At 46.1% G+C, this 27,458-nt stretch overlaps 1 protein-coding gene across 1 annotated transcript; it reads right to left on the bottom strand.

The window, feature by feature from the left end:
- Positions 1–1,127: 1,127 nt before the first annotated feature.
- On the bottom strand, positions 1,128–27,295 carry LOC111073282 (probable muscarinic acetylcholine receptor gar-1). The gene is given in 6 exon segments (XM_022365545.2): positions 1,128–1,585; positions 1,588–1,638; positions 1,641–3,806; positions 3,868–4,307; positions 4,371–4,699; positions 26,977–27,295. Coding segments are annotated over 5 exon segments (3,141 nt in total). The 5' UTR covers positions 4,475–4,699; positions 26,977–27,295; the 3' UTR covers positions 1,128–1,205.
- Positions 27,296–27,458: the final 163 nt, after the last annotated feature.

Below are 27,458 nucleotides of genomic sequence, written 5' to 3'. Positions count from 1 at the left end.
TCCTGGCATTGGCGCACAAATTGACATCTATGTATGCAGCTATATATATGTATATGTATATGTATGTATATGATAGATATGGCCAATCTGGGAAAACTTGCTTAGCATATTTCAATAGACAATTACGTGGGTATATGTTTGCTTGTATGTATTGTAGGTATTGTATGTACATATGTATGTATGTATCATTAAAATCGTATATCTTTCTCCATAGAACATTGAACATTATGACATTGATATATTTAACCCTAAAACGGCAATGCTTCGTAAAGTCTGATAATATAATAATGTTATAAATAACATATATATATATATATGTATATATATATATATATATATATATATATATATTTATCTGTAATTATTCCAGTTATTCGTCTTCGAAGCATTACCATTTTGGGTATTCATAATTACAGAAATTCTTCATCTTTCTCTATTTTATATTTTATATTTAGTTTCTTGATTAGATCTTCCATATGTCTGATTATCATTGATATTATCTGTGGATTTATGTCTGAGGAATACAAAAAAAAAAAAAAAATAACAGCACCTCTGCAAAAGGGGGGGGGATATGTGTCTGTAATTGTGTCTCGTGTGTTCTGTATAATATTATCATTATTATTATTATTAATATTTATAATTATTATGTATATATATTTGTATATTGTAGTTTTTCTATATGTTATGGTTTAGCATTAAAATATTTATTGTCTAAAACATTTCGCCCCGAGCTTAGTGCCACTTCTACACCTAGATCCTACATCCCATACCTTTCCCCCCAAAATAGCTGTCACCCCCCAATTCTAACTAGCACACACCTTTGGCTACTTACCGATAACTTTGCCTTCTCTCCTGTCTCCTTCCTTGCGCATCTCTAAAACACCGTTTAAATTTAGAATTCAATTAGTGTTTTGCTTTTCTAATATTTCTACACATTTTCGGGTGTTCACAGTCTGATTGGATCCATGGAATTTAGCGGTTTAGCGGAGCACTTCCCATACACATAGTCGTACATAGAACTTACAGGCCTAAGGAGGTTTTGGGTCTTGGGTTTTGGGTTTTGCTTTTGTGGGGGTTGGGGCTCAAAACTCTCGGGGCTCACGAGAGCTTTGGGCCGTTGCTTTACGGGAAGTGCAATGCTAAACCGATCCTGGGTATATACTGTGGATTCACCATTGGATTATTGGATGTGGCATTGCCCCACCTTAGGTCATGTGCAGATCCCCCTTGAGGATGCGTGTGAATGTCTTCTTGAACTGCTGGTTGGCCAGGGCGTAGCAGAAGGGGTTCATCGGACTGTTGGCATAGCACAGGAAGTACGAGAACATGTACAGGTGCTCGTTGGTGCACGGCGGATTCCGGCAGAATCCCTCGACCAGTGCCAACACATGGTAGGGCGTCCAGCAGGCCACAAAACAGCCCAAAATGAACGAGATCGTGCGGAACGCTTTGCGGGCACGGTTCTCGGACTTGGACTTCTGTCTGCCGCCACCACCCAGCGCCAGGGGCAGGGCCTTCTTGCTCTTGAAGTGCTTGCCAATCGAGTGGATGAAGGCCCGCTTGCTGGAGCCGCGATTCGATATGCCGTCGCCGCTCTTCTGTTTGTGTCGTCTGCTCCTCCTCCCGATCTCGTCTGCTGCCGCCAGCCAAGCCACCGCCCCCGCCAGAGCTGCTGGTGGTGCCCGAGGTGGAGGGCATCTTGTTGGTGTTACTGTCGGATGTCTCACGCTCCTCGATCCGCTCCAAAGCCGGCGTTGGGGTCGCCGCCGCTGCCTGAGTTGGTGTCGCCAGCGCCTGCTGCTGCTGCGCCTTCACCTTGGGTGAGACTGGCGGCATGGGCGAGTAAAGTATGGCATCCTTGCTGCTCGTCTCCATGGGACTGGAGGCCCGCCGATGCGGACAATCGGCCAGAAGTTTTCCGCTGGGCACGTCCAGCAGGCAGATGGCCTCGATGCAGCTCTCCCGCCGCACTTTCGCGAAGTCTTCGATGCCTGTGTACGAGACGAGAAGACGTTTTTCAATGGCAACTGCCTCCTGACTTTCACTTTCACTCTGATTCTGACTCTGATTCTGACTCGGATTCGGATTCTGATTCTGGCTGTGGTTCAGGCTTAGGCTGAGGCTTTGGCTTTGGCTGGGACTCTGGTTCTTGTTTTTGTTCTGGTTCTGGTTCTGGCTTGAGGCCTTTGGGAGATGCTTGCGTGCGGGTGGCGGTGGTGGGAGGGCGGGTTGCGTTGGTCTCACGGAGCAGCTGATTGTGTTGTCATTGGGGGAGGAGTTGTTGGTGTTGGTGGTGGTGATGGTGGCCAGCATGGCGGAGCTCTCGTCCATGTATCGCAGCTCGGAGTTGTTGGTCATGAGGTCATAGGTCATGGCCAGCTCGCTGTTCCCCGAGCTATTGCCAAACGGACGATCCGAGTAGTCATCAGACAGGGGAGTGGGACACTGGAAGGCATCAGGCGGCGGCAGGATGGCCTGCACCAGGCCCTGATGCACCTCCTCGCTGGGCACCTCAATGGGAGCAAGATCGACGGGCGACAGGGGATCGTTGGTGAACTGAGCGGGTGCCTGGAAGTCAATGAGGCGATCATGCTCCGCTATCTGGGACAGAGTGGAGCAGGAGGTGCGCTTGGGTCGGTCCAGTTGGTGGTGTTGGTTCTGGTTCTGATTCTGATTCTGGTTCGGGTTCTGGCTGTGGTGGTGCTGCTGCTGCTGATGGCGCGCCATGCCCACCTCTTCCTTGCTCTGGGCCCGCTGCAGACTCGTTTGGTGTGTCGGGTTTTGATAGTGATGGTGGTAGTGCGATGGCGAGCGACCACCCATGGAGTGCATGGCCTCGATGGACTTGGAGTTGGTGGTGCTCTTTTGCAAGTTACCTTTGCCCCGGGTGGCCAGCAGGGCGGCCTGGGCACCGAACACCAGCCCGATGGACGAGCGCTTGCGCATGTTGCTCAGCTTCTGTTGGGTGATCAGCTGCTGGGCCTGGTTCACCGACGACTCCTCGTCCGAGTCGAAGGCCGGACTGCTGGAACGTTCGCTCTTCTCCGCCTCGACGGCATCGCGCTTGCGCGCCTCCTCGATCTTGGCCGCTGACGCGCGTCGCTGCTCTGGGGTCATGTTCTCCACCTCCTCGGCGGCCTGGGCCAAAGGATTGGCCTGACCCGAGCCGCTCAGACGCTTGATGACCGTCGTGCAGGCGGCACTGGCGGCGCTGTCCAGATCCGTTTGGCCGCCGGCCAGCTCCACCTTTGTCTTCAGTATCTTCTCCTCGATGACGCCGATGCCGGCCGCATGTCCCGCCATGCCGGACATGGCCCCGGCACTGAGTGCCACCATGGACTGCATTTTGCGCTGCTTGGCCTCGCTGCGCTTCTGCATGTCGTAGGCCGTCTTGTAGATGCCCGCGTACAGCACGAAGAGCACAATCAGCGTGGTCCAGTAGTAGCCAATGATCAGGGCCGTGTTGAAGATGGGATCCTTGAGGAACTGCACCGCGCACTGGCCCGGCAACAGGTCGCGCTTGCCCGTAAAGTGCTCCCAGCCAAAGATCGAGATAAAGAACAGCAACGCCGGTATAATCCACGTGATGGTCACCATGTAGATCACACGAGTCCGCGTCCGCCAACTGCGATACTTGGCCGCTATCTTCACCGAGCAGTACCGATCGATGGTGATCAGCAGCACCGTGTACTGGGACACCAGACACACCGTGTAGTCCACTGACAGCCACAGATCGCAAAGCACCGGGCCCAGGTCCCAGTAGCCCTTCAGCACATAGATCGTATAGAAGGGCATCGAGACGGTTCCTGTTTTCCAAATGTTCCAAATGATTATTCAAATATATTTTTAGTCCTGGAGACCACTCACCTATCAGCATATCCGTGGCGGCTAGCGAGGCAATGAAGTAGTTGCTCGGCTGTCGGATATTCCTGTCCACGATGAAGGCCAGCAGCACGAGGATGTTGCCACCCACAGTGAGAATGATGCAAATGGCCAGGCAGATGGCAATGAAGATCGTCTGCCAGAGAGCAAACGGCGGCAGCACGGGCACCAGAACATTCTCCGAACTCAGGTCCGTGTCCGTGGCGGTTCCGCTCCCAGCCGATTGGTTCTTCAGGCCCAGGGTGCTCGTGTCGTTGACATCGAAGTTGCGATACCATTGCAGCTGCTCGTTGGCCGACCACGAACTAAAGTCGATGCTCTCGCCGTAGATCTTGGTAGCCTCCAGGAGGCGCTTGCACTCGGCATGGTCTAGGACCCGCTTGAACAGGATGCTGCACAGCTTTTCGCGTTCCTTGTTCAGGCCCCTGAGTGAAGAAATGTGGCATATTGGAGGATGGGAAACTGACTTAGGGGGATCTGAGACTTACCAGTCGGTGATCCATTTGGATTTGATGGTGTATATGGAGTCCGTTGCATTGCCCAGCTCGTCCTCTCCGCCCTGCAGGCCCACCGACTTGTTAAGCGAGCGCATTTTGGCTGCTTCCTCCGCTCTGGTCCGCTCTCCACTCTCCTCTCCCCGCGCCACTCTTCAGTCCCCTCTCCGCACTCCTCTGGCCAAGATCCTTTGTGCTCTCGATTCTCGATGGAAATGTCAAGTAATTTCTGCGTAATGTGCTGTCGTCAGTGGCTCTTGAAATGCTTACATTGCCCTCTCGGACTGCCCCGACTTGTCTCCAGTCAACAGCAGGTGCAGCATCTGTAAGTGGCAACAAAAGGGAGGTCTTGGTCTCGGTCTCGGTACCCATCTTTGCTTCCGCTAAGTTTAAACTAATTTTGCAACCGTTAACTGGCAACCGGCGCGAGGCTGGGGCGATAGGAAACGGCCGCGGCTGGCAACCAATGCAATTTGCTTGTGGCAGGTTGCTTCCTGTCTGCCGCCCCGAAGGCTGGCCGCCACTTACCTGGCCACCCATCCTCGGCCATCCTCATTATGTTATGGTCATGATTTGCTTATGCTCCAGCTACTTGATTTTCAAGTACCCTTCGCCCATTTCTAGCTCTCTGCGCTCTCTGCCTGTCTGTTGCCCTGCCTCTGAGCCCTGCCTCTGGCTCCCTCTGGGTCCTTCTAGGTATTCTGTGATTACATTTGACATTTTTAATACACTCGCAGAGGGTATTCTGCTTTTCTTTGGACATATGAAGCCCCCGAATGGGAACTACTTAAAGTTAATAGTATTCAGAAGTTTCAGATATAAATATTGCCGTAATTATTCAGCCTAAAAAACTCTTTAGGGTATTATCTGTTAGGGTATGTGAAGCGTCAATCTGCCAGTGAAATCTTTTCTTTGCTGTCTTTTATTCAAGTCTAAATATTCACAGGAAACGAAAACTTTCTTCCGCTGAGGTCATGCCGTCCAGAATGTCTGTCCGTGCAACTGTTCCAACTTCTTGACTGTTGCATTTGGCCCAAGCAACTCAGTAAAGTTCTTTGGTGTTATTGTTGTTTTTGGTAAACAGCGTTAGGGGGAACACTGGCACTGGGGGGCAAGGTGCAGCGCCATGAAACGGCAGTGCAAAATTGAGTTTTCAAGTTTTCAAATATAATTCCAAACAAATCGATAGCAGGACAAACTTTGACAGAAGCAAGCAGCCTCACATCTCTCTCTCCCTCTCTCGGTCTCTGTCTGCTTTGCAGTGGGAAATTACACAAGAGACAATCGAGTTATACCGTTGTTGCAAGTGTTGCAAGTGCTGCATGCCTTAAGGAAGGACTTAAATCACGTTGATTGAGTGGAAATTGAATTAGGAGGGGACAATTTGTTTTCATTTAATTCCCAAAACATTGCCATTGAGTTAGCCTTGTGTTTCTGCTTCTGCTTCTGCACTTAAAAGGGAGCATCGCATGGAGGATGGCTGCACTCTATTGTCCGTGGCTGCTTCCTTAATCCGTCAACACATGCGACAATCCTTGCCCGACAGCTGTCAAGCTTTGTCCTGCTCTCCGCTTCCTGTAACACACCCAAAAAGTCCCTCAATCCCTGTCCTTTCCCCAAACCTAAATCAAACCAAGTCCCCAATTTCTATGCTAATTGAGGGCGCTATTCGGGGTGTGTGTGTGTGCGGGTTAAGCGCTTTGATTGCGTGAAATTCTCAGAAGAAAGTGCCCAGAAGATTGAAGTGGGTTGATTCTCATAAAGGCCATCAAAAAAGGCTTTCGAATAAGACTTGAACTGAGTGAGGATACAAGACTGGCAGCTATAGGTGTTGGGTGTTGGCTTGGCTGGCACCTGATGGAAGGTATATTTAGAAATGAATTTGATTTATTTTTGTCTGTGGCTTACCCAAAAATAACTCAATTGGGGCAAAATAAAAGTTTTTCGATTACTCATTTAATTGGACTTCCAGCTACATCTAAATCTACATACATTGAAAATATCTACGAGAGTTTGGTGTTTATTTTGATTGCTGTAATGGTTCATCATTGCCGGCTACGAATCACATATTTATGTGGGTACAAATGGATGATATTTCATTGAAATGCACACCCAATAAAACATATATTTGATCTGCATTCGTTCACTTTAAAGTCCCCCCACTGGACTACTTAATTTGCCCTGCACCAGTCAAGTGCACCACTCGATGTGAAACACCAGACACAATTGAATGTTGTCCAATAAGTGTTCAATTATTTCCCAGTTGTCTGTTAACCGTCTGTCAACTGCTTCATCTCGCCTTTATGGCTTTACCCTTTGCCATAACTGTCTCATCGTTAGAACCTTGCAGCAGGTGGAATCATGCTCCTGGGAGAGTCTGCACCGCAAACAAACAGCATTCTTGTAAAGTAATAATCCCTCTTAAAGGCCTTAAGCCTTTGTCTAGCTTGACCACCATTGTGGGCGTGGGGAGTTACAGCACCCGTTTGCTGTTCCCTGTTCCCTGTTCCCTGTTCCTGCTACAACTTCAACTTCCACAGCAGCAGGGGAGGAGCGCAGGGCAACAGCGGGGAGATCAAAGCGTTGATCTGGACGGTGGAAACGTTATGCTGTCGAATGGGTGTGGTGCGGTGCGGCGCCTCTGTTGCATTCTGGCCTCCCTCATAGCCCTCATATGTGTATCTGTGCAGCTGATGACAGACCAGGGCTTAAAACAGTAGCGACACTGCCACACCAAGGATAGAGGACACAAGACAAGAAGAGTGTGCTGGGAGTATGGGTGTGTGTGTGTGTGTGTGGCAGGGTGGCAGGATGGCCTGGGTAGCAACCTGTTTCCTTTGTGCCGTAGCACAGTTTTTGTTTGCGCTGCCTCAAAGTTGTCGGCATTCCTGGCGTGCGCGCTGAAAGTGAAATATGTAAGCAATGTGTTTGCCTCAATGGGGTATGGTGGGGGCGGCCCCCACAAAGGCAGCGCCTTAAATCAGCAATTATGTCGCTCATAGCCAGGTGCGCTTAGGGGAGCCGACAGAGCGCAGAGCGCAGAGCGCAGAGAGAGAGAGATAAAAAAAGGGATTGTGATTTTGAGACTTCCCCACCGTCTTTCTGCACCCCACCCCCCCAAACTCAAGTAGATAAGATTTTCATTTTTGCTCCTTTCGCTTGTTGCCATAATAACCCGCTTTTCCTTTGGCATTGTTGCTTTTTTTGCTTTTAATAAACTTATTAAATGTGGAAGCCAGCCGTTGTCCTTGCCTCCAGCTGCAGCTCCCGCTGCCACCTTATGGATTGTCCTCTTTGGTGCCTTACCTTTCGTTGCTTTTATTTGGCAAATAATGAAAAGTAATTTAATCAAGCCAACAAAAGGGCTACGAAATTCATCAGAAAAAATAATAGAAAGTGAGGCCAGGCAATCCTTTTGCTTTGCACGGGGGCCAAATGCAAATTTGATTGGCACTCGTGATTCGAGCATCTATTTTTCTTGTTTTTTTTTATTCCTCTGCTTCGCCATGAGGGTCCCCAAAGCTGATCCGATACTGGGTACTGGGTTAATTGCCCCATGGCACATGGCACATGGCACATGGCACATGGTACAAAGACCCCAGCAATTTTTGGTCTTCAATCATGCGCTAATATCCGCATCACCAAAGCTTTGACTCACACACACACACAATCCACACTCAACACCAGGCCAACCAGGCCAACCAGGCCAACCAGGCCCCAACTCCCATGGACATCATCGCCTGGCTAAAGGTACATAAGCCTGGGACTATGATGCTGGTTTGTCTGATTTTTCGTGGCATTCTACAGCGTCACAGCGTCGGCAATGGCATTCTTTTGTGCCAAAGCCCAGGCCGCCGAATATGAATTTGACAGCATTCCATCTAATGTGGAAGAGGGGTGTAGAGCGGGGGTGGCAGGGAGTACTACATAATAGACTTGTGCCGGTTTTAATTACGAAGCATTGAGGTTGCCCCTGCTTCAAAACATCCATTTGAATGGAAAGCTCTGCTCTGTTTCATTGCTCATTGTCAAGAAACATTTTCTTTGAATGTTGAATAGTTTTGTCTTCGTATTAGATCTAATTTGTGAATAATTCCCTTTAATTTGACTACTTTATTCAATTGAAATTTTAATCCAATTTAGTAAATTAGTTGGGGGACTTTCTTAGCTCGCTGTGTTAAGTTATAAGAAAGGAACTCAGCAGCCACCACATCAAAACATTTGCAAGAAATTTACTTGCCGTTCCATGCCCCCCACCCACCCTTTCAGCGCTTATAAACAAAAGACTTTTCAAGGATACTTCCACTTTGGTTAAGCCTTTCTCTGCGCTTCTCATTAAAATCAGCTAAACGCACAATCTTCTTGGCTTACTGCACTCTCAGCCCCAGCATCAGCTATGAGAATATGCACACGCTCCTGGATCCCAGGATTTTTGCTCTTATATAGCAAATTGTCCGGCAACTTGTCAGAGAGTTTGCTTCCAGCGGCATTCCGACACTTCACGTACCAAGTGTCGTTTACCATTTTGTTGATGTTGTCTTCCTGGTGGTTCTTATTTTATGCTCTTGCTATCTGGCTGCTGACTATAAAAGCAACAACAGATTGCACAGCAATAAACGAGGCTGTCTACATGTTTGTGTGCTCGTTTGTAGCAGTAGCATGTAGCATGGGCAAGTGTGTGGTGCCCACAAAAGACAACGTTAAGTGGCTTGGGGCGAAAATTTTGCCATTGGCACTCGTTAAATTTGCATGTGCATGCCACACTTGTACATGCCTTCGTTTCTGTGTCTCTGTCTGTTTCTGTTTCTGTGTGAGTTTGTACCTGTTTGTGTGAGCGCTGAGAAGCGCAAAGTAAACGCGCAACAGTCTCTGGCAACGATTTGTGGTCTTTTCCTGTCTTCAAAAGAGTTTCTTTTCTCCACCAGCAGTGGAGGAGGCAAAACCCACTCAACCTTCATTTGGCATGCAGCAAGCGTGTCAAGGACAAGTCTGATGCATCCACCGAGGCAGCTCCTCCGCTCCATAGTCATTGCTGCGTCCCGTACCCAGCTCTGAAATGTGTCTGACTCCGAGTTCGTGTCGCTGAAATTGAAATTGCCCATGCGAGGCGGCTGCCACCAGACAATCGACAGCAGCGCGGCAGCACCAAAAATTATTCATCACGTTGCGCGTCTCTAATATTTATTTAAAATTTTACTTTGATTAAAATGCGCGTGCCAAGTAGTTCCCTGGGAGTCAACAAAACTGCCCGAAAAAGAAGCGAAATTTTAATCTAGATGAATTAAACAGAAGCTCCGAGAAGCGGTTGTGTTCGAAGTGGAAGTGGAAACTGAAGCTGGAAGCTGGGAGCTGCCACAACGTTTTGTAATTAAAACTTTTACAAGTTGATTATGCTCTAGGACTCCGCTATTACATACATAGTATACCCCATACCAACGGCCAACCCCCCCGCTCATTTTGCTGACAACTTTACAGTACGCAGAACAAAAGAATTTCATTGCCGTTGACAGTTTTTAATGCTCTAACTGAACAGGCAGGAAATCCTTAGCTGTCACACAGGAGACGCTCAGAGAAGGAGTTGCATATATTATGAACGATTATGTAGGGTATTTAGTGGTCGACTTGCAGCTGTGAGTGAGCATCTGGGTTAATATTCATTTCTCTTTGCTTCAATTTGCCCCATTGCAATATGTTTTTATGATTATGACAATGATAATACCGTAATCGTTAGGCGTTGCCTTCTGGCTTAATGCAACAACTGCAAAATGCGTTTTGGGGCGACACTTGCAACAAATTGCCCCACACAAGTACACACAAGTACACACACACACACAGAAGCTATGAGCACAAACGATTCGAGCTGAAAATTGCTTGGCACAGTTTGTCGCATTTGCCTGTCCTTGTGCCAGCCTGCCTTTCTCTGTCATTTAGAGCTCATTTCATGCGAAAAACGAAACGGAATTTAAACAAAAGGCAGTTGCAAAAGGCAACGGCAACGGCACAAGCAACGACAGCGCCAGAGCCGGCAACAGTGGCGGCTACTTCCGTGTGGCAGCAACCATAAAATGACAGAGCAAATGCCTCCTCCTTGGTCATGCTCCCTTTACCTGGCTGTCTACTGTAACCTCCTCCTAATGAGCTTGATGCGTTTTTGATGATGCTGCTGGCTGGCTGCTGCCTGCTGGGTGCTGGGTTCCTGCTGCCCGTTGCCTATGCCTGGCCACGGCCTGTCGCACTAATTGAATGTTTTACCTATGGGCCAACGCTGCGTATGCGCAATGTGCAGCTGCCCAGTTAAAAAGTTGACTTTTATGAGGCATTTTCGGAATACACAATTACCGTGTAGAATTTATTAATGCCATTAATCATGCAGAGCCGCACCGAGGTTGAAGCTGGAGTGGTGAAAGGGAGGTTGAGGGCCGACGGGTGTGGACGCTCCGCGTCTAAAGTTCTTCCTGCCTTGTCAACGACTTTAATTATGCTGTCCTGCTGAGGCAGCCTCCCTGGCCCAGACGTGCTCATATTTTATGCTTTTATAAGCGTCGTTCTTTTTTTATATACCTACATACATACATATATACTCGTATATATACTACATAATTCTGCGTGCTAGGTTCGTCCTTGCTGGGATCCTCTTTCCCTCTCTCTCTCTCTCTCTCTGCACTAGACAGCAAGTTTTTCCACTGACAAAATGCTTTTGTTGGAATGAAAAAAGAAAACTATTCAAAGCTTGAATGAGAAAGTGTAGTTGGCAAAAGCGAGAGCGAGCGGAAGAGATCATATTATCATAGATAAATCTTAAGCTGTATTGTAGTAGACACAATGACAGGTTTAACCATAAAACGTAACTCAATTAAAATTGTACACATATTTAATTATTTTGTTAATTCATTTAATATTAATTTCCATGCATAAATGTTCTGTGTTGTTTAGTGTAATTAACACTGAGGCTTTATTAATCGATAAGCACTCAATTAACAGGTCTTAAAGGCTTACCACACCAGACCAGACCAGACAACCCCAATGCCGTCGGCAATTTTGCGTGTGGCATGCCCCAACGCTACCTAACCCTACCACCACAGCCCGTTCAGGGGCCCTGTGAGCCCAGCTGGACAACCATTTTGAAGCGGCAAACAGCTGAGGCGTAAATTGATTCAATGAGCTTAATTGTGCTGACATTTTTATGTGGCATCCATCGATCGATCAATCGATGTGAAAGCGAGTGTGTGTGCTGTGGCACGCAACTGCACCTCTCTCGTCCTCACGCCCACAGAGCTTCCTCCCTCCTTCCCCACGCCACACTGTAAGCCTAATTTATGCCGTTGCATGGACCGGGAATTGAATATGACAACTTTATAGAGTTCAGTTTATTATAATCGCATAAAATAGTTGACGTGCCGGGGCAAACGAAACGAGCGTCGGGGCTGCGACTGCGACTGAGTCAGTGCCTGAGCTTGAGCCTCCACCCCTCCCGGGGGTGCGCCAGACGAGCGTCGGAGGAGGATGTGCTGCTGCCTCCCCATTGTTGTGCGTCTCATGCATCTTTCATGGGGCAGCGTTAATGTGCCTGGCTCACTCGGCTCCGGCCCAAAGTTTATGCAACAGATTTATGACTGCCCCAGCTACGTGGCTGAATAAGGCACAGCTGAAGGTTTCCCAGGCCGCGGCACAGTTGGCCAGATAGCGTCAAGAACTGATTCGAACTTGAGAAATGAGTTGCAAAATGTTTCTTCGAGCCTACTCCTACATGTAGTTAAATAAGTTGAATCAGAAATATATTAATACTCTCAGATTCATAGTATTTTAAATTAAGATTTCATTTAATTAAATCAGCTTTTTGTTGCCACTGTACGAGTGCTGTGCTGATGGAGATAGCTTTGCATAGAGTTGAGTTCCCAACGGTGAAAAGTTTTCTTCTAATTGTCAACTTCATTAGCCAACTAACTGTTGTCGCCCCTCCCCACCCCAGCCCCCGCTTTATCTTTGTCTGCGTGACAGACTTGGCTTTCCCTCCACCACCCAGCAGAGTGACCTTAGGTCAGATGAAAACTTTTACGCTTGTTAATTAAGTGCAGCTCAATCTGATGCTGCTGCTGCTGCTGCTGCTACTGCTGCTGCTGGGGTACATATATTTCATTCATTGGCAGCAGCTGTTCCTGATTCGAATATTAATGGCCCTCCTCCCGCTGTGCAACCCACTCCTCACTGCTTAATCCGCTCATCCGGTTTATTTTAGTTTTGGCTTAGTTTTGGCATTGCAGCAACAACTTTGGTTTGTTGATAATTGTAATTGGATGGGGATTGGGATTAATTACATTGCCACTGCAGTTAAATTAATTATTTACAATTAACAGCTGCCGAGTGGCCTTAATTGCCGCCGAGTGGCCTGCATTAATGCAAATCCGACAAATTAGTTCCATGTGGCGGAAAATCAGCAAATTATATGCAATTGCATTTTTAAATATATGAATTATCCTATGCACACAGTGTACTCATTTTCACTGCACCACTGCCCCGTATGTGAGTAGTTTTTTATGTCTGTGCTCTATTTGCGCTTCCAGTGCTGCTTGGTTTGATTTTTCAATCAGAGCTCCGCCAGCTCATTTGCAATTCTGAGGCAAAATTATGTAGGACGAGGATGGTGGAGCCAACTGCTGTCTGCTGTCTGACATATGTACGTACTAGTTATTTAAATCGATCCCTTGGCCAGCGTTCCCATTTAATGTTTTTGTATTTCTATATCCCTACTTGCTGCCAAGCAAATATTTGCTGAATTCCACTTAAACGTACTTGTTTGTAAATCTCCCTGCCAAACACATTTCGAATGACAGTGAGGCTCCGCTCTGTTTAGAGATACTCCCAGTGTTTGATATTAAAACTTGGTTGCTGTGGGTGTGGGTGTGGATGTTGCAACTACTACAATTGGTGTCGTGCGGCTGCATGCTGATGACTTCGCATCGCGACAATGTTGCCCTTGCAATGCATAAATTATTCTAAACAATAAACAACAACAGCAACAAACAAAAACGAGGAGAAATAGAAAAATAAAAAGTATTTTTTTAATTTAAAAAACCCGCACGGCAGGCAACAGCTATTAAAACAAAAAGGCAGTCCAAGTTTTTGCCCCAAACGAACACTGAATACTCTTCAAATACTCTTCTATGGTTACTTTAATTTAAAAGAAAAAGATAAGAAAAACGGTACCTTTAAAAGGAAAAAAAAGCCGTAAATTGTTTTTCTTTTCCCACACAGCATCCGATGGTTTTTCTTGCCTGTTTTTTTTTGTTTGTTTGTGGATGTGTGCGGGTGTGTGTTATTTTTGTGTTGCTTTGTGCAAAATGCTGTCAACGCATTATGTAATTATGGATGTATCAAATTATGAAAAATGTGCTCAGTATTCTGGTACGTGTTGTGGCAACATTTTATGACTGTCTCGGCGTTGTTGGTGCTGGTGTTGGTGTGCGGCCCTTGCCGCAGCGAATTATGTGACAAAAACGCTTCAGTAAACAGCAGACAGACAAATAGATGGTACACAAGCCACACAAAAACACAGAGAAAGGACACAGGGATGCCCGACATGACAACGAGCAAGGGAAAACCAGAGTGGGTAGGTGAGGTGGTGGGATGGTGGGGTTTTGGGGTGGTGGGTAGAAGTGTGGTAAGCTGGGGTAACCGGAGAGTCTTTCCCATGGCTGACACGTGAATCCCCCAACCAGTGCCATGCCCAGTGCATCGTTAAAGTTCTATTTAGGAATTTTCAGCGGGCAGCATAAACCGCAGCGTGTAATTGTCCATAGGTACGTTACACATGTAGTGCCTCTCTACCTGTCTCTCTCTCTCTCTCTGATTCTCTATTCGCTGTCTATTTCCACTCTCTATACTGCTTACTTTTATGGTAATAATTTCAGTTTGTGGCATTAAATCAACGGAAACGGAAATGTAAAAACGTGTTGCCAGGAAGTCATATTTCAGCTTAGACAAACGAGAGAAGGGAAGCAGGGATGCAGGGCACAATAGATAGAAGGAGAAGAAGAGATGGAGAAATAGGAGATAGAGGGAGAGGGAGAGACATAGATGTGGGTGGTGTTGATGAAGCATGTGATAGAGCAACATGCAACACTGTTGTCAGCATGGGTCCGCCGCTGTGGAGCCGACTACATCGCATTAATTTGGTTTTACAACATGGCCACACATAAAAATGAGAAATGGCCGACACACATGTTGCTGCCATGCTGCTGCCAAGGCAAACACACAGACATGCAGCCACACAGCGGCCAAGAAGTAATGAGATAGAGAGGGAATGAGTGAAAGAGCGATAAGTAGAAGAGCATCCAGTCAGACAGCAACTGCCATCAACAATATAGTCAAAATTAGCGCAAAATGAATTATAAATGCTGCCCTAATAAAAAGCTAACGCACAAAGCAGCAGTAAACAAAACAAACAATAAAGTGGGTGGGGTGGGGAGGGGAGAAGGCAGGGCAAAGAAGAATGCTAACAAAAGCAAAATGTGTGGAATGTGCAATATCAAAACAGATGCTGAGCAGGACTCGTGCAAAAAGCTGTTTAGATTGATAAGGCCTGACGCAAAAATTTCACTAAACAAGGCAAGGCAAGAAAACAGAAGTTTTTTTTATAGTACCTCGTACTTAGATGCTCAATTAAGGTATGCACGTACATACATATATTCGTCAGGGATCAGGGATACAGGGATCAGTAGAGAGAGAAAAGTAATCGTTTGTGCCTTCAGTAGAGACACGAGTATGGAAGATTGACTTAGTATTTCTGCGTAGAAAACTCGCTTAGTAAACATTTTAAGACTAAGAAGCTAAGACTAAGAGGACTTGTTATTTTACTCCACAACAACCAGTGGAATTCGTACAAGTATCACAAGCACTTCAAATTAAATAGGTGCAATTGTGCAGGTTATTCGACAAAAGATTGCTACATCAAATATATCCGAATAAGTAGCGCGGCATCTTTAGCTTTGTCGCTGGTTTATGAGCGGCTCAAGGGCTAATCCCGGACACCAACATTAAGCTTAAATCTCGCTGAAATCTTTAAAGCAGATGTTAGTCCCGCCATTGGGCACACCCAGTCCCATTCCCACTCCCGATTCCTGCCACTGCCACTGCTGCTGCTGCTGCTGTTGTTGTGGCAATTATCACATCGTGTCGCAGTCGTCTCTTTCTGCGTCCCAGTCGTCCGCCCACTACCAATAATAACCACACCCCCCCACCGAAAGTGAAGCAAAATGCTGCAAATACGAGTACAACCAATCAAACCAGCTACAGAAACGATGCGCCCCACAGCACCCATTTTAATGTGCGCACGACTTAACCGAAGGCGTTGAAGGGAGTCGGAGTCGGAGCCGGAGCAGGAGCCGGAGTCGGGGTGGAGAATTGATATTGGGTCTCTGGGTAACTTCATGAATTTTCTTGTGTTTCGGTGGGGAAACAGCAGTAAATTGACATAAAAACCAAATTGTCCATAAAAATGTATTTCCCTTTAGCCCAGCCGGGGATCTCTCCCCCCAAGCACAATTTCTTATTCCCTACGCTTTTTTTTTGCCTTCTTTTTTTTGGTTACTGTTCCGTTGTTCCTTTGCCCCGATGCTTATCGATAAAGTTCAATGGCAGCGGAGCAGCAAGAGCTGCTGCGGAGCGAGTGCTGGCTGCCGGAATTAGTTTCCTGTGTCTGTGTGTGTATCCCCCCCGGAACAGTCCCGTCAACAATTTAATCAGTTCTTCGTCGCCCGGCCACAGCAAATCCAAAGGATTTCTTGCCCTGCCCAACCCAACCATTTCTTATTTTGCTTATTTTTCCCCTATTCCTCTGTTGATTTTGACACTCTTTGGGGGACGGTGTGTTATGATGTTATTTGTCCGGGGCTTGGCTTTGGCTCTGCCCATTTACACAAAATAAGCTGGTTTTAGTTTTTGGTTTTATTGGCCACATTCAGCCGACAGGAAATTAAAAGCCATCTGGCAATGTTTCCATTTCCTTTGGCCACAGCCAGAGTCACTTCATCATCATCCGCCGCATAATCGATATTATGCTAATGCCCTTCTAATTATGACTCATTATCGAAATGAACTCAACACATTTCCCATCATCACCCATCATCAGAGTCCACAGAGTCTGCTGGCGCCCAAAAATGTTATGGCAAAGCAAATAAACTACAATTTGAAGATAAACATTGGGGAAGGACTTTTGGATAGATTATCATTATCTTTCTGGTGAGACAAGCCTATATTTGGTTTGATTTAATTTCATACTGTGATAGGAGCTTACAGAATGGATAAAGTATGGAAAAGGTTTGAAGAGCTACACAAAGCTACAATCTTATTGCTCCTCTCATATATCCCCACTGTGTTTTGTTTTTCGATTGCTGTCAACGTGCTAATTGTTTACCGTTTCTCGACGTGTTGCTGCTTTTTGCTTGCTTGTTAATATGGAATCAGAAAAACCCAAATGCAAAACTCTGCATCCCAGGAGGAGGCACAACACGAACTTTTCCTATCTCTTTGCACCCACACTCACCGTGCTATCGCACTCTGCCTGCTATGCGACGTGTGTGGACGTTTGAATGGATTTTTAATAACATTGTCAGGGTGACACAGAAATGGCGTCAACATGTGCACAGCCACCGACCCTGACTGTGATTATCGCTTGGTCTCCGTCTCCCCCTTTGACCTACCATCATCCCACGAGCATATCCCCCTGACACCATCACTGACCATCATATGACAGATTTTTTGTTTGTTTAGTTTTGGTATTTTTTTCCGGCTTGTTTGCTTTACGCCTGCTGTTGCTGTTGCCGTTGCTGCTGCTGCTCTTTTAGCCCGGTCAACAAGCTTATATTGAAAATGTGGCACTCGCACCCTTGCTTCTCCGATGGTTCATCCTTTTTCGATGATATGGAACACACAGGGCAACTAATTTCAGCCTGATGATAATGATGATGATGCTGCTGCTGCTGCTGCTGCCACTGATGATGGGTAGTGCTCCACATTTCATAAGCTTTGATGGCGGGTAATTTACATGGAGTCCGGTGAATTTATTGCCATGAAATAGGCCAGCAGCTGTAGCCGGGGCAGCCGGAGATTTATGTGCATGTGAATATGCGTATGAAATGAGTTAATATTCGCCCGGTATCGGCTGACTTCTCGCTGCCTGGACACCACGACCGCGACCGTACAAAGTGCGGTGTATTCATTCATTGAATGTATTCAAACGAAACCACTGTGTGGCAGAATGTGCCTCGGTCTGACTGAAGATAAAGCCAAAAAAAAGTATGTACATTGTACATATACATATATGTATATATGGATATGTAGGTACGAGAGTGACTGGGTAATGAAAGCAGAAGAGAGTTGCCACAGCAACAGCAACAGCATCAGAGGCAGGCAAACAAAAGCTGCAGAAAACAAATAATCTCATACTGTGCTTTCTGCTTTCTGCCTTCTTCCTTCTGTTTGCTGTTTGTCTTTTCCTTTCGAGGAGCCCGCTCCGCTCCGCTCCGACTCGGCACGGCTCTTATCTGACTGCAATGCCTGCCTGCCTGCCGTGAGGCATGGTATGCTTTTTGTCCGTTTACATGAGCCAGCCACTGCGGCAACATGTCGAGCTGTTGCCAAGTAATAATAACAAAAGGCTAAGACACAGCCGAGCCGAGTACAGGGGCTTAAAAACTCATTGACACGTTCCCTAACACTTTTAGTTTCTCTGCTGCTGATGCTGTTGATGCTGATGCTCACTCTCTCTCTCTTTATTTGCCCCTAAGCCATTTACTTAGCCACACTCGGACAGATGTCAATACGAATCTCCGAGTGTAAATGGATGCTTGACTGGTTGAATGAATAAATGACTAAATCCATGCACGACTGACTTTATGCCTTTGCCTGTTTGTGTCTGAACTGTCCTGTAATACTCGTACTACATGCGGCTGTTACATCTGGATGTTACAACGCCTTTGATGGCAGGGCAACAGTGCGTATGAGCGAGTCCGAATGTGCATTTAATTGCATTTCGATTTGCAATTTTCCAAGGATTTGTGCATGCATCTGCATGCTACAGACAGATCGCTACCCGAACTACCCGAACATCGCCGCCAATCAATGGTTTCCGTTTGCAAACAAACCGAAGATTCAATTAATAAATTATTGATAAGCTGTTAACGATGTGGGGACATTCGATTATGGTGTGTGGCAACTGCAGCTGCAGCTGTACCTCAAACCTAATTACACTGCTGACGTGTGGCATGGCCAACGCCAACCGCAAAAGGGTACAGACTCCCGTGATGCCCGACTTTGAGTTACCTTTCACAGTGCCATTGGGCTATGTCTGTACTCTCTGCGAGCAAATATATATTCGCTCTATTGTTATGCAGCAAGGAATCATATTTCATTGAAAAGTTAATTAAAAACTGTAATTCGGAAATGGGAGCGGGGGCTGGCAGGCGTGGCTTTGATTGGCATAAAAGGTTTTAATAAGCATAAATTATGAAGGCTCTCTATAATCAATTCTCGCCGTTATTTGTTTTTATTTTTGTTTTTGTTGTTGTCTGGCTAACATGAAAATTGCTTGCGGCACGCAAGCATATAGAGAGCGAAAAGCGAATGTGAGAATAAATAACAAACCGAAGCTGGCAGCACCCTGAGTTGCAATGCAACAAAAGATTTCCCCTGAAAGTTTTAAATATCTAATCGTAGTTTTTTAGTTTTCAATGAATCTGTGATTAAAATAACAGACAGTTAAGAAAACTTATTGTTCAAAATAAATTTTGAATAATTCCTTAAGTACTGCTGACCTAAATACACAGATTTTGATTATAATCTAAACATATATGTACGAGTATCACAGTCCCTTCAGCCAAACACGCAATATTCTTCATCTATGAAGCATAGTTCAAGCTTCAGTTCTTCATTCTATTCCAAGTCTAAATATATCCCAGAAAGGGTAGCAGCTGCCTGTCTGTCTGATGTCATTGGGACTGATGTCAGGTGCAGCGTAGTCCAACCTGCGTGGCTCTTTCCATATAGCCAGATATCCAGATGGATATCCAGATAGTGAGAGGTAGATAACAATGCTTAACAAGTGCCCGACCAAGTGCTGTTCAACCAGTTGCAACTGAACTGAAACCCGCTGAAGTGAGCCAGCCGTGTAATTATACTCGAAACCAGAACGTACTGACTGACTGAGTGACGGACTGACGGACGGGCTGAGTAAGTCCTGCAATTAGCAGCGCACATAACTCATCCGTCACGTGGCACCGACAACGGCTACTGGTGGTTCCCACCTGACTGAAGGTAAATGCAATTTGTGAAGTTGTTAAATTAATCTCTTTCTCTGTCGCTCAGTGCCTGTCAGAGCCAATTTCAAGCTCCACTTATTCGACTTACTCATCAGCCATTCCATCCCATCCCAACCCATCCAGCGAGCACTCGAATGTCTGCCACAATCACTGGCATTCTAATTAAACCGCAGCTAATCATTAATTAGACACATTGAATGTTTTTGCCGTTTCACTTAGTTTTTTTTTGTTTTCTGTTTTTTATAGGAAAGGTATTTGGTGTGAGGCGAAGGCGGAGGCCCATTTAAGTTTTGTAATCGCAACAACTTTCTAATGCCACAAAAGCCAACAACAAATGTCGCTTTTAATTATGTGCCTGGCTAGGATTCGGCAGGAGTACACTGCGCGAGAATGGTGACCGCTTAATTTGGGAATATCGGATATATTTAACTGGCGATCCACTTGTGGGTTTAGCTTTTCACTGCATCCAACTGAAATGAAGCTAATTTTGTTTACTGATTTCTCTCAGTGTGTGCGGCTCACATTTAGCACCTCAAGGCACGCCACCGGCACCGCCACTGGCCACACCCAAGGGCAGCCAAGGAGGGTTTTACTGTAGGTTCTAGGCGGCAGGAGGTGCTGCTGCTGCTGCTGCTGCTGCTGGGTGTGCTCAAGGCTGGAGCCAAATGGCTCACCAAATGGTTAGCCGCACAACATCGACGGACCGACGGACCGACCGACCGACCGCACAGCGCCGAACCAAACCAAACCAAACCGAATTGACGTGCGCTGATCGACAGGATGTCTGCCAGTGGGTGGGGAGGGGTGACTTATTTATAAAACGACCTTCGGGCAAATCAAATGCAAAACTTTTATGCGGCCAGCGACACGCGTTCGCGTCCGCATTCGCCTGCTCATTAAAGGTCAAAGCCGATTTGTCTGCTCTAGGTGTGTTCGTCCCTCGGTCCTTGGCGGTTGTATAGAATTGCGACACCCACACACCACCCCACACTAACACAAACAAATACTTGGAATCCCATATACAGCATATACTTTTTTTTTTGTGGCTGGAAAGAAGCTTTTTGAATTGTTTGCCCCCCTGCCACCATGCTGTGCGGCTCAATAAACATAATTAGCATTTTGGCACTTTACGTGGCTCAGCCACTAATGAATGACTAGTCGAGAAAGAATCAGGCAGAAACAGGGGCCCCACAAAAGAGGCAAAGCGGCAGAGGATGGGGGCGGATAGGGAGGAAGTGGCAGCAACTTCAATTGGTCTTATTTCATATGCAAACTGTGGCAAAGAAGTTGATTAAAAATTCAGGAGCAGCTCAACTATTTGACAGTTAGGGCTCAGCGCCATCTGTGGGGCAAATAAATAACACGGTTAACTGTGCAAAGGCCACACACACAGCAGCAACACAAATAAACAAAAACAGAGTGAGAGTGAGAGAGATGTATACAAGTGTCACTCGTGTGTAGCGCACTCAAAAGCCAGCACTTGGCAATTGCCATGTTAGCACGCACGCATACCGTAACAGGCAGGCGGCAAAAGGGCTACTCACACACTGACACACACTGACACACACACCACACACATATGACAGAGTGTCACACATGGCGTATACGTGTTGCCTGGTCGAAAGTGCCACTGCCAGCCTCGTCTGTGGGGGCCTCTGCGCCGCAGAGTGTAATTAAATATTTTACAGGCAATCTACATTCTTGAGATAAACTCAACTTTATAAAATGTGACAGAGAGAGAGGGAGAGGGCGAGCGAGCGAGCAGCAGCAACCACAAGGGGGAAATGTTCTCAAAACACCAACAACAGAAAAATGGAAATGGAAAATGCTAAACAAGTGTGGAACATACAGGGAAGCCAACGAAGACAGAATGCTCTTCAAAGAAGTTTGATGTCAAGGTGTAAGACTACTTAATAATTATAATATGGCAATAGTTGTAGTCATACTTGTATACTCATATATTCTATGATAAATTCTAGCATAAGCGATGCAGCCACTTATACAGTTTATTGTTTAAATTTTAGATTCCAACTTCAAGTAGATTTTTTATTTACTTTAATGTTCCATCAAGCAACAAATATTGCAAAAATGCCTGACAAAATCAGAGAGCTCTGTTCTATGTCAGGATCAGGGTTAAAAAGGATAACATCATAAGATACCGGATTAATGTTTGCACCACACACACACACTTTTCACCCGCCCTCTAAGGGAAATTCCGCTGAGGCTGCAGCATTTCGAGGGCTCGTCCTGGACCCATGCCCATACACCCTACGTACATACGATTTTTGGGGGGCATAAGTCGCTGTGGCCGTTGTGGAATTTAGATTAGTGTCATTTAACTTTTTAGATTTACAAATGTTGCATGAAAAGATAATCGGCTTGCCCTTGTTCGCCCAGCAGCCACAGACATGGAATACGCACAGGGACAGAGACAGAGACAGAGACATAGTCATGGGCAGTTTTGTGGTTCTTGGGTGCTGTCCACATCCCCAGTCTCTGCCACGCTTGCCTCTGTCTGCGTTTGAGTTGCGGCATTGTAACAGGTTTTGAGGCATGCTTTGGGTTTTGTGGCTGCCCAGGCCACGCCAGGCCAGGCCAGACCAGGACTGGCCGAAACCGGAGCTGGCATTGGCCTCGCTCTCCATATCATATCTCTGTCTGTGTGGACCTGAACGCGTGTCGGTAATTGCGCTCTGAGGCTGTAATTTGCGAATTGAAACTGTCAGCAGGAAAATGTCGTGCGTGTGTTTGGATTTAATAAGCAAATTTTAATACTGGAATGCCAAAGATTGATGGCCGAAACGACAGCGCAATCCTCCCCTACAGCAACAGCTGTAGATGGATTTCATCTGCTTACCATCGTTTTTATTGGACTTTCATTGACAATCAACTGGGAATTTAATTTGTTAGGCATTTTCCGTCTGCCGAGGCCTGCGAGCGTCTAAGGGTTAGGGGTAGAACAGAACAGCTAATCATTTTCCCCTTTGCAAATTTAATTAAAACTGCATTTGCATTGGAATGGCTGCGTTGGTCTTTAATGCTCTTAATTAATAAGTTATGTCTCCTCCATTCCCTGCTGTACAGCAAAGGGGCAAGGGTAAAGTGGGGATAAAACTGCTTTTTAATTGCCTGACATAAAGGGTTATGTTAGGTGAGGGCCACCAGCTGGTCTGGCACGAGAGGAGGGCCCAGGGAGAAATGACCACTTGAGTTGGCCTAATTGGCCGGCCAAGTGTTGGCTATTTTCGGCAAGAAAGAAAGAAGCTGCAAGGCCTGAATGTAAGCCAAAGTAGGACCACAAATGGAACCACAAGTGCCACAAGCACCGGACTTATTTAGTTTGGCTTAAATAGGGGTAGTGTTATGGGAGGAGGAGCGACTACCAGCAGAGAACTGTTGTACTGCCTTAAAGCTGCACAGGCTTACGGGCTTCTTTTACAGTCTCTTCATCCGACTCTGTGTTATCCATCAACAGTAGGGAGGAAGGCGTGGCAGTAGCGAGACCTATCTGCAATGTTTCATCAAAAAAAAAAAAAAAAACACAAGCCAAGAGAAACTCAAAATGTGGCCATGCGTGCGCAAAAAATCCATCCATCCAGCCATCCACTTGCAGTGGGAAATGTGGGGGCATTAGAAAGGGTTACTCCCAGCTTTGGGCATTTTGCTGACGGCCGCGTGGCATATTCACACACACACACATACACATGCACACACGGAGGTACAAAAGCAGCGGAAACGGAAATGTAAGAGCGTGTTTGAACAGAAGTCCATAATTCTGCATTAGCAACAGCAGCAACAGTCAGAAAAGCAGCAACAAACATCGACATCGACATCGACGGATAACAGACAGCAGTTCAGTCACATGTGAGTGCACGTGATAAGAATAAATGTACAGGTGAAAACACACACGGGTAATACTCGTATATGGATGTGCAAAATGTAATTTCAAATTCACTCATCAAATGAATACTTGAAATTAAGAGAGGAAAATTTTTAAATAGTTTGCTTATCCTACGTTCTTTTTGCAGCAAGTATTTAATACATTTAGTTCGAAATTAATACACGAAAAGATAATTAGGGGAAATCATTGAAACGAATACCTATGAACTTTGAAATTGAGCAGGCAAAAATGGCAAGGAAGCCAAGAGAAATAATTAGTGAAAGATTTGCATAATTTCAGTGGAAAAATGTATCATAATTTGATATTCACTAAGCAGCAGATTAGGCAGGATGAGAGAGCAAGAAGAGTTTATTTATAATTTTATACATTGATTTCCTGGAATTCTTCAAAATCACATTTGTTTGAGGGAAAAAAGAGATTAAATTTCAATAATAATTACAATGAATTAGCTGTCTATTTATATGCAAACATTTGGATAAAGAAATGTAACTTAAAAGGGAGAGAGAGCGAGAGCTTCTTTTGCTGTTAGCTCAAAGTTTCCCCCGTGCGAAGTAGGAGACCCAAATCATTGACCTTGGCAAGTCTTATCGTCTTTCACTTCTGCTACCAACCGTGTTTGGTCCCACTCCTGTCGTCTCTTGCCATAAGTATAATTAGTTTTGCACTAACTGGGGCGTAAAACTAAACTCAGACACAACACACAACGCCCCCAGATCGAAGCCGAAGCCGAGGCCCTTGCCTCGACCAACACAAAATCATTAAAAATATTTGCCTGCACGCGCTGAGCCGCCTCGTCATCCAATCAACCATCGACATCGCCACCGACAACACAGTTCATCCCCAGCTCCACTCCTTTCCCTGGCCTCCTGGCTCTATCACCAGGCAAAGGGAGAGCAAAAAAAGAACCCAATTTGGGGCATAAAAATTGTTGCTTACTTGGCAAAGATGTTTATCACACCGTCGGGTGGCGGTGGCTGGATAAAAAAAATAGAGGGGCAGAACTGGCAGAAGATTCCAGGGCAACCACTGCACAGTGGTCCAGGAGAAGAAGCGAGCATGGGATTTAAAATATATTCAGATAATCGAACGAAAAGCGAAAGAGTAACCCACAAATGCACAAAAGGGAAAAATACTTCAGATAAAAGAGTACTTGAGGAAGATAAAAGACAAGTCCATTGTCCACGAAAGAGTACGGATTGATTGGGATACGATTTGTGGGGTGCTCAATGAGCTAAGCGCATCAGGAGGATATAATCTGCTTTCTGCTCAGCTTTCTCCATTGCAAAGAAATGTATGCCCACTTTTTGGTAAATCTAAAACCACTGTGCTGTGGCCACTGCGGTGGGCAATGTAAATATTTTGCCATTTGGGCTTTCTCTTGGATTAGTTTCATTTATTTCATCATTTGCGCGTCGCACTAAACGCATGCAGCGCCTTATCCCGTGTCCTGTCTTCCAGAGCATTGGGTGGCTGGTTCGGTGGCTGTTGGATGTGGTGGTGGTGGTGCAGGGCCAGTGGCACTGGCTGCGGCTTCGCCAGTGGGGGGATAAGAATTTAATCAGGCCGCTGGGGACTGTAAAGCGCCACCGCCTGCTGCTGTTGCCAAAACAGAAATGTAGGCCCTGCCCACAGAAAACCAGCAGCAAAAAACAAAGAGAACACACACACAAATTTCCCTGAGCGTTATGCTGGAAATGTTCCTCCCAAAATGATGACGATGGCGATGGCGATGACGAGGTCCGCCTGCCCAAAAGGAGGCGTCTAGTAATGTAGTGGAGTTGGCCTCGTTGCTATTTGATTTCCTTGGGCTCTTTCTTTTTTCGCTTTTATTATACGTTACAAGTGTGTGAAGTTGTAATTTAAGTGTGTGGGGAGGGGCACTGACACGCCCACCCAGCAGCGGCATTTTGCTCCCATTAAATGGCGCCTTCAGGACACGGCTGGAGGGTGCATTGATTTTTTTTTCTTTCACTTAATTCATTTTTTTATTTTTTCTTTTGGCATGCCTTTAAAGCACATTCCTGCTATCCACGGAAATCATTTTCAGTTTCAGTTTCATTTTGATTCCATGGGGCTTAGCCGTCCAGGCGGTCAACAGAGAGAGAGAACGACAGAGAGACATCCCATCGCATCCCGTCTCCAGCTGACACTGACGAGTGTCAGCCACATGTCCCCGACATAGCCAGGCGATTGACTTGTCTTTAAGCGTGGACACAGCTGGACACCGATTGGGAGGGTCGTCGGAAGTTGAGCGAGAGCAGAGCTTATTGGCTGCTGCTGACGGACCACACGTGTGGTGTGCATGGCCCAACTCCTCCTCCAACTGGCCGGTTAGTTGTTGGTCGAAAGTTTTTTAGTTCAGTTTAAGTGCAGCATTTTTTCCGCAGAATCAGAGCTGGTGACTTTAAGGTATCATCATCCCTACTGCAGTCAAAATATTCGCTTTGAAAATATCATATCTTCTTCCTCGCTTGCGATTACTCCTTTAAGATCGGATATGTTATCTATTGATAGCTCGCAGAAATTAGCTAAAGGTCGAACTCGTAGAAATGTGCAATTTTTGCTAAAAATAGCAAATAGCTTTGAAACTGAGTTCTGAACTGAATTAAAGCCATAGTAATTGTTTGCAACTAGTTGCACCCAGCTCCACTGTAACACAAAGCCTCTTATGCAATTTGAGTACAAAGAAGCTCGAGTCTCGTAATGGTTGCCATATTGCGCTCAACTTTTTTCATAATAATGCACGGAGAAGGCTTCATCTAGCTTTAGAATGTTTGCAAATGCAATTTCGCAATGTTGGAACGATTGAATAATAGAAGCAGCAACATGTATCCCCTGTGCTGGCAATAGGTTAAAGAACTTTGACTAAAAATTTTACCTATTTATTCTGTAGTATTTTTCTGTAGTATTTTTTACCTGTACCAGAGACTATTTATGTCTTTGCTATTATAATGGAAGTACATTTTACACAGGAAATATATATTTATAGTTTACATACTCTTTCATTTAGCTTAATAAGGGAAGTGTGCATGGGTCTTTCTGTCGCGTTGCAGTAGCTGAGATGGCGGCTTTAAGCCAGGTAAGTCAGTCGGACCCGTTGGCTGCGGACGGTGGAGGTGGAGTGGACAATTATTTTTAGCCCATTGTGTGTTTTTGCCTCGACGCGGGCCTATTCTGGGCCAACTGTCTGGGTCTGGGTGGGCATCGTTCGGTGGTTGGGCTCCTGGACTCTTTGCTTTGCCAATCAATATTTCACATACTCCAAATCGATACGACTCGAAGCAGTACACGAGGCGTATGATTGATCCAATTGATAGCCAAGATTGATGGCTCAATCTCAGTGTGGGCTCCTCTGAGCGACCAATAAATTTCATTTGCAACTTACATGAACGACGGCACTGTGCTCAGGCACTGCAGCAACAGTTGACAGGCCGCACCGCATCAAGTTCAGACCTGAACTTCGAGCTGCAACCGCAACCGGAAACGGAAATGGCAACTTTTTTCTCTGTTATCACGAAGAGTTTTTGTTGATTGTCGAATTTGGGGAAAACACTATGGAAACACTGGCTAACTGGCTAGCTGGACTTCCGTTGGAACACGGTTCACTGTCGAACCACAACCACATCCACATCCACCAGCGAGCGAGCGAGCGAGCGAACGACGAGAACGCGACTTGGCAGTCCAAAGGACGAGCGTGGACTGTGACAGTGCGCTGGATGTCAGTGTCTATTATGGGGGGCCAGAGCCAGCCTGCGGAGCAGCAAGCACCAGCCAGCAGCAAGCAGCAACTGTTGGTCGTGCGAATGTCGTACACGGTTAGTCGTTACGATATTCGTGGCTGCTCGGATAAAACGACTCGACTTCGGC

The sequence above is a fragment of the Drosophila obscura genome, unplaced genomic scaffold (genome assembly GCF_018151105.1).
Source record: "Drosophila obscura isolate BZ-5 IFL unplaced genomic scaffold, ASM1815110v1 contig_150, whole genome shotgun sequence".
NCBI lineage: Eukaryota > Metazoa > Arthropoda > Insecta > Diptera > Drosophilidae > Drosophila > Drosophila obscura.
This window is presented reverse-complemented; position numbering and strand designations above follow the sequence as displayed.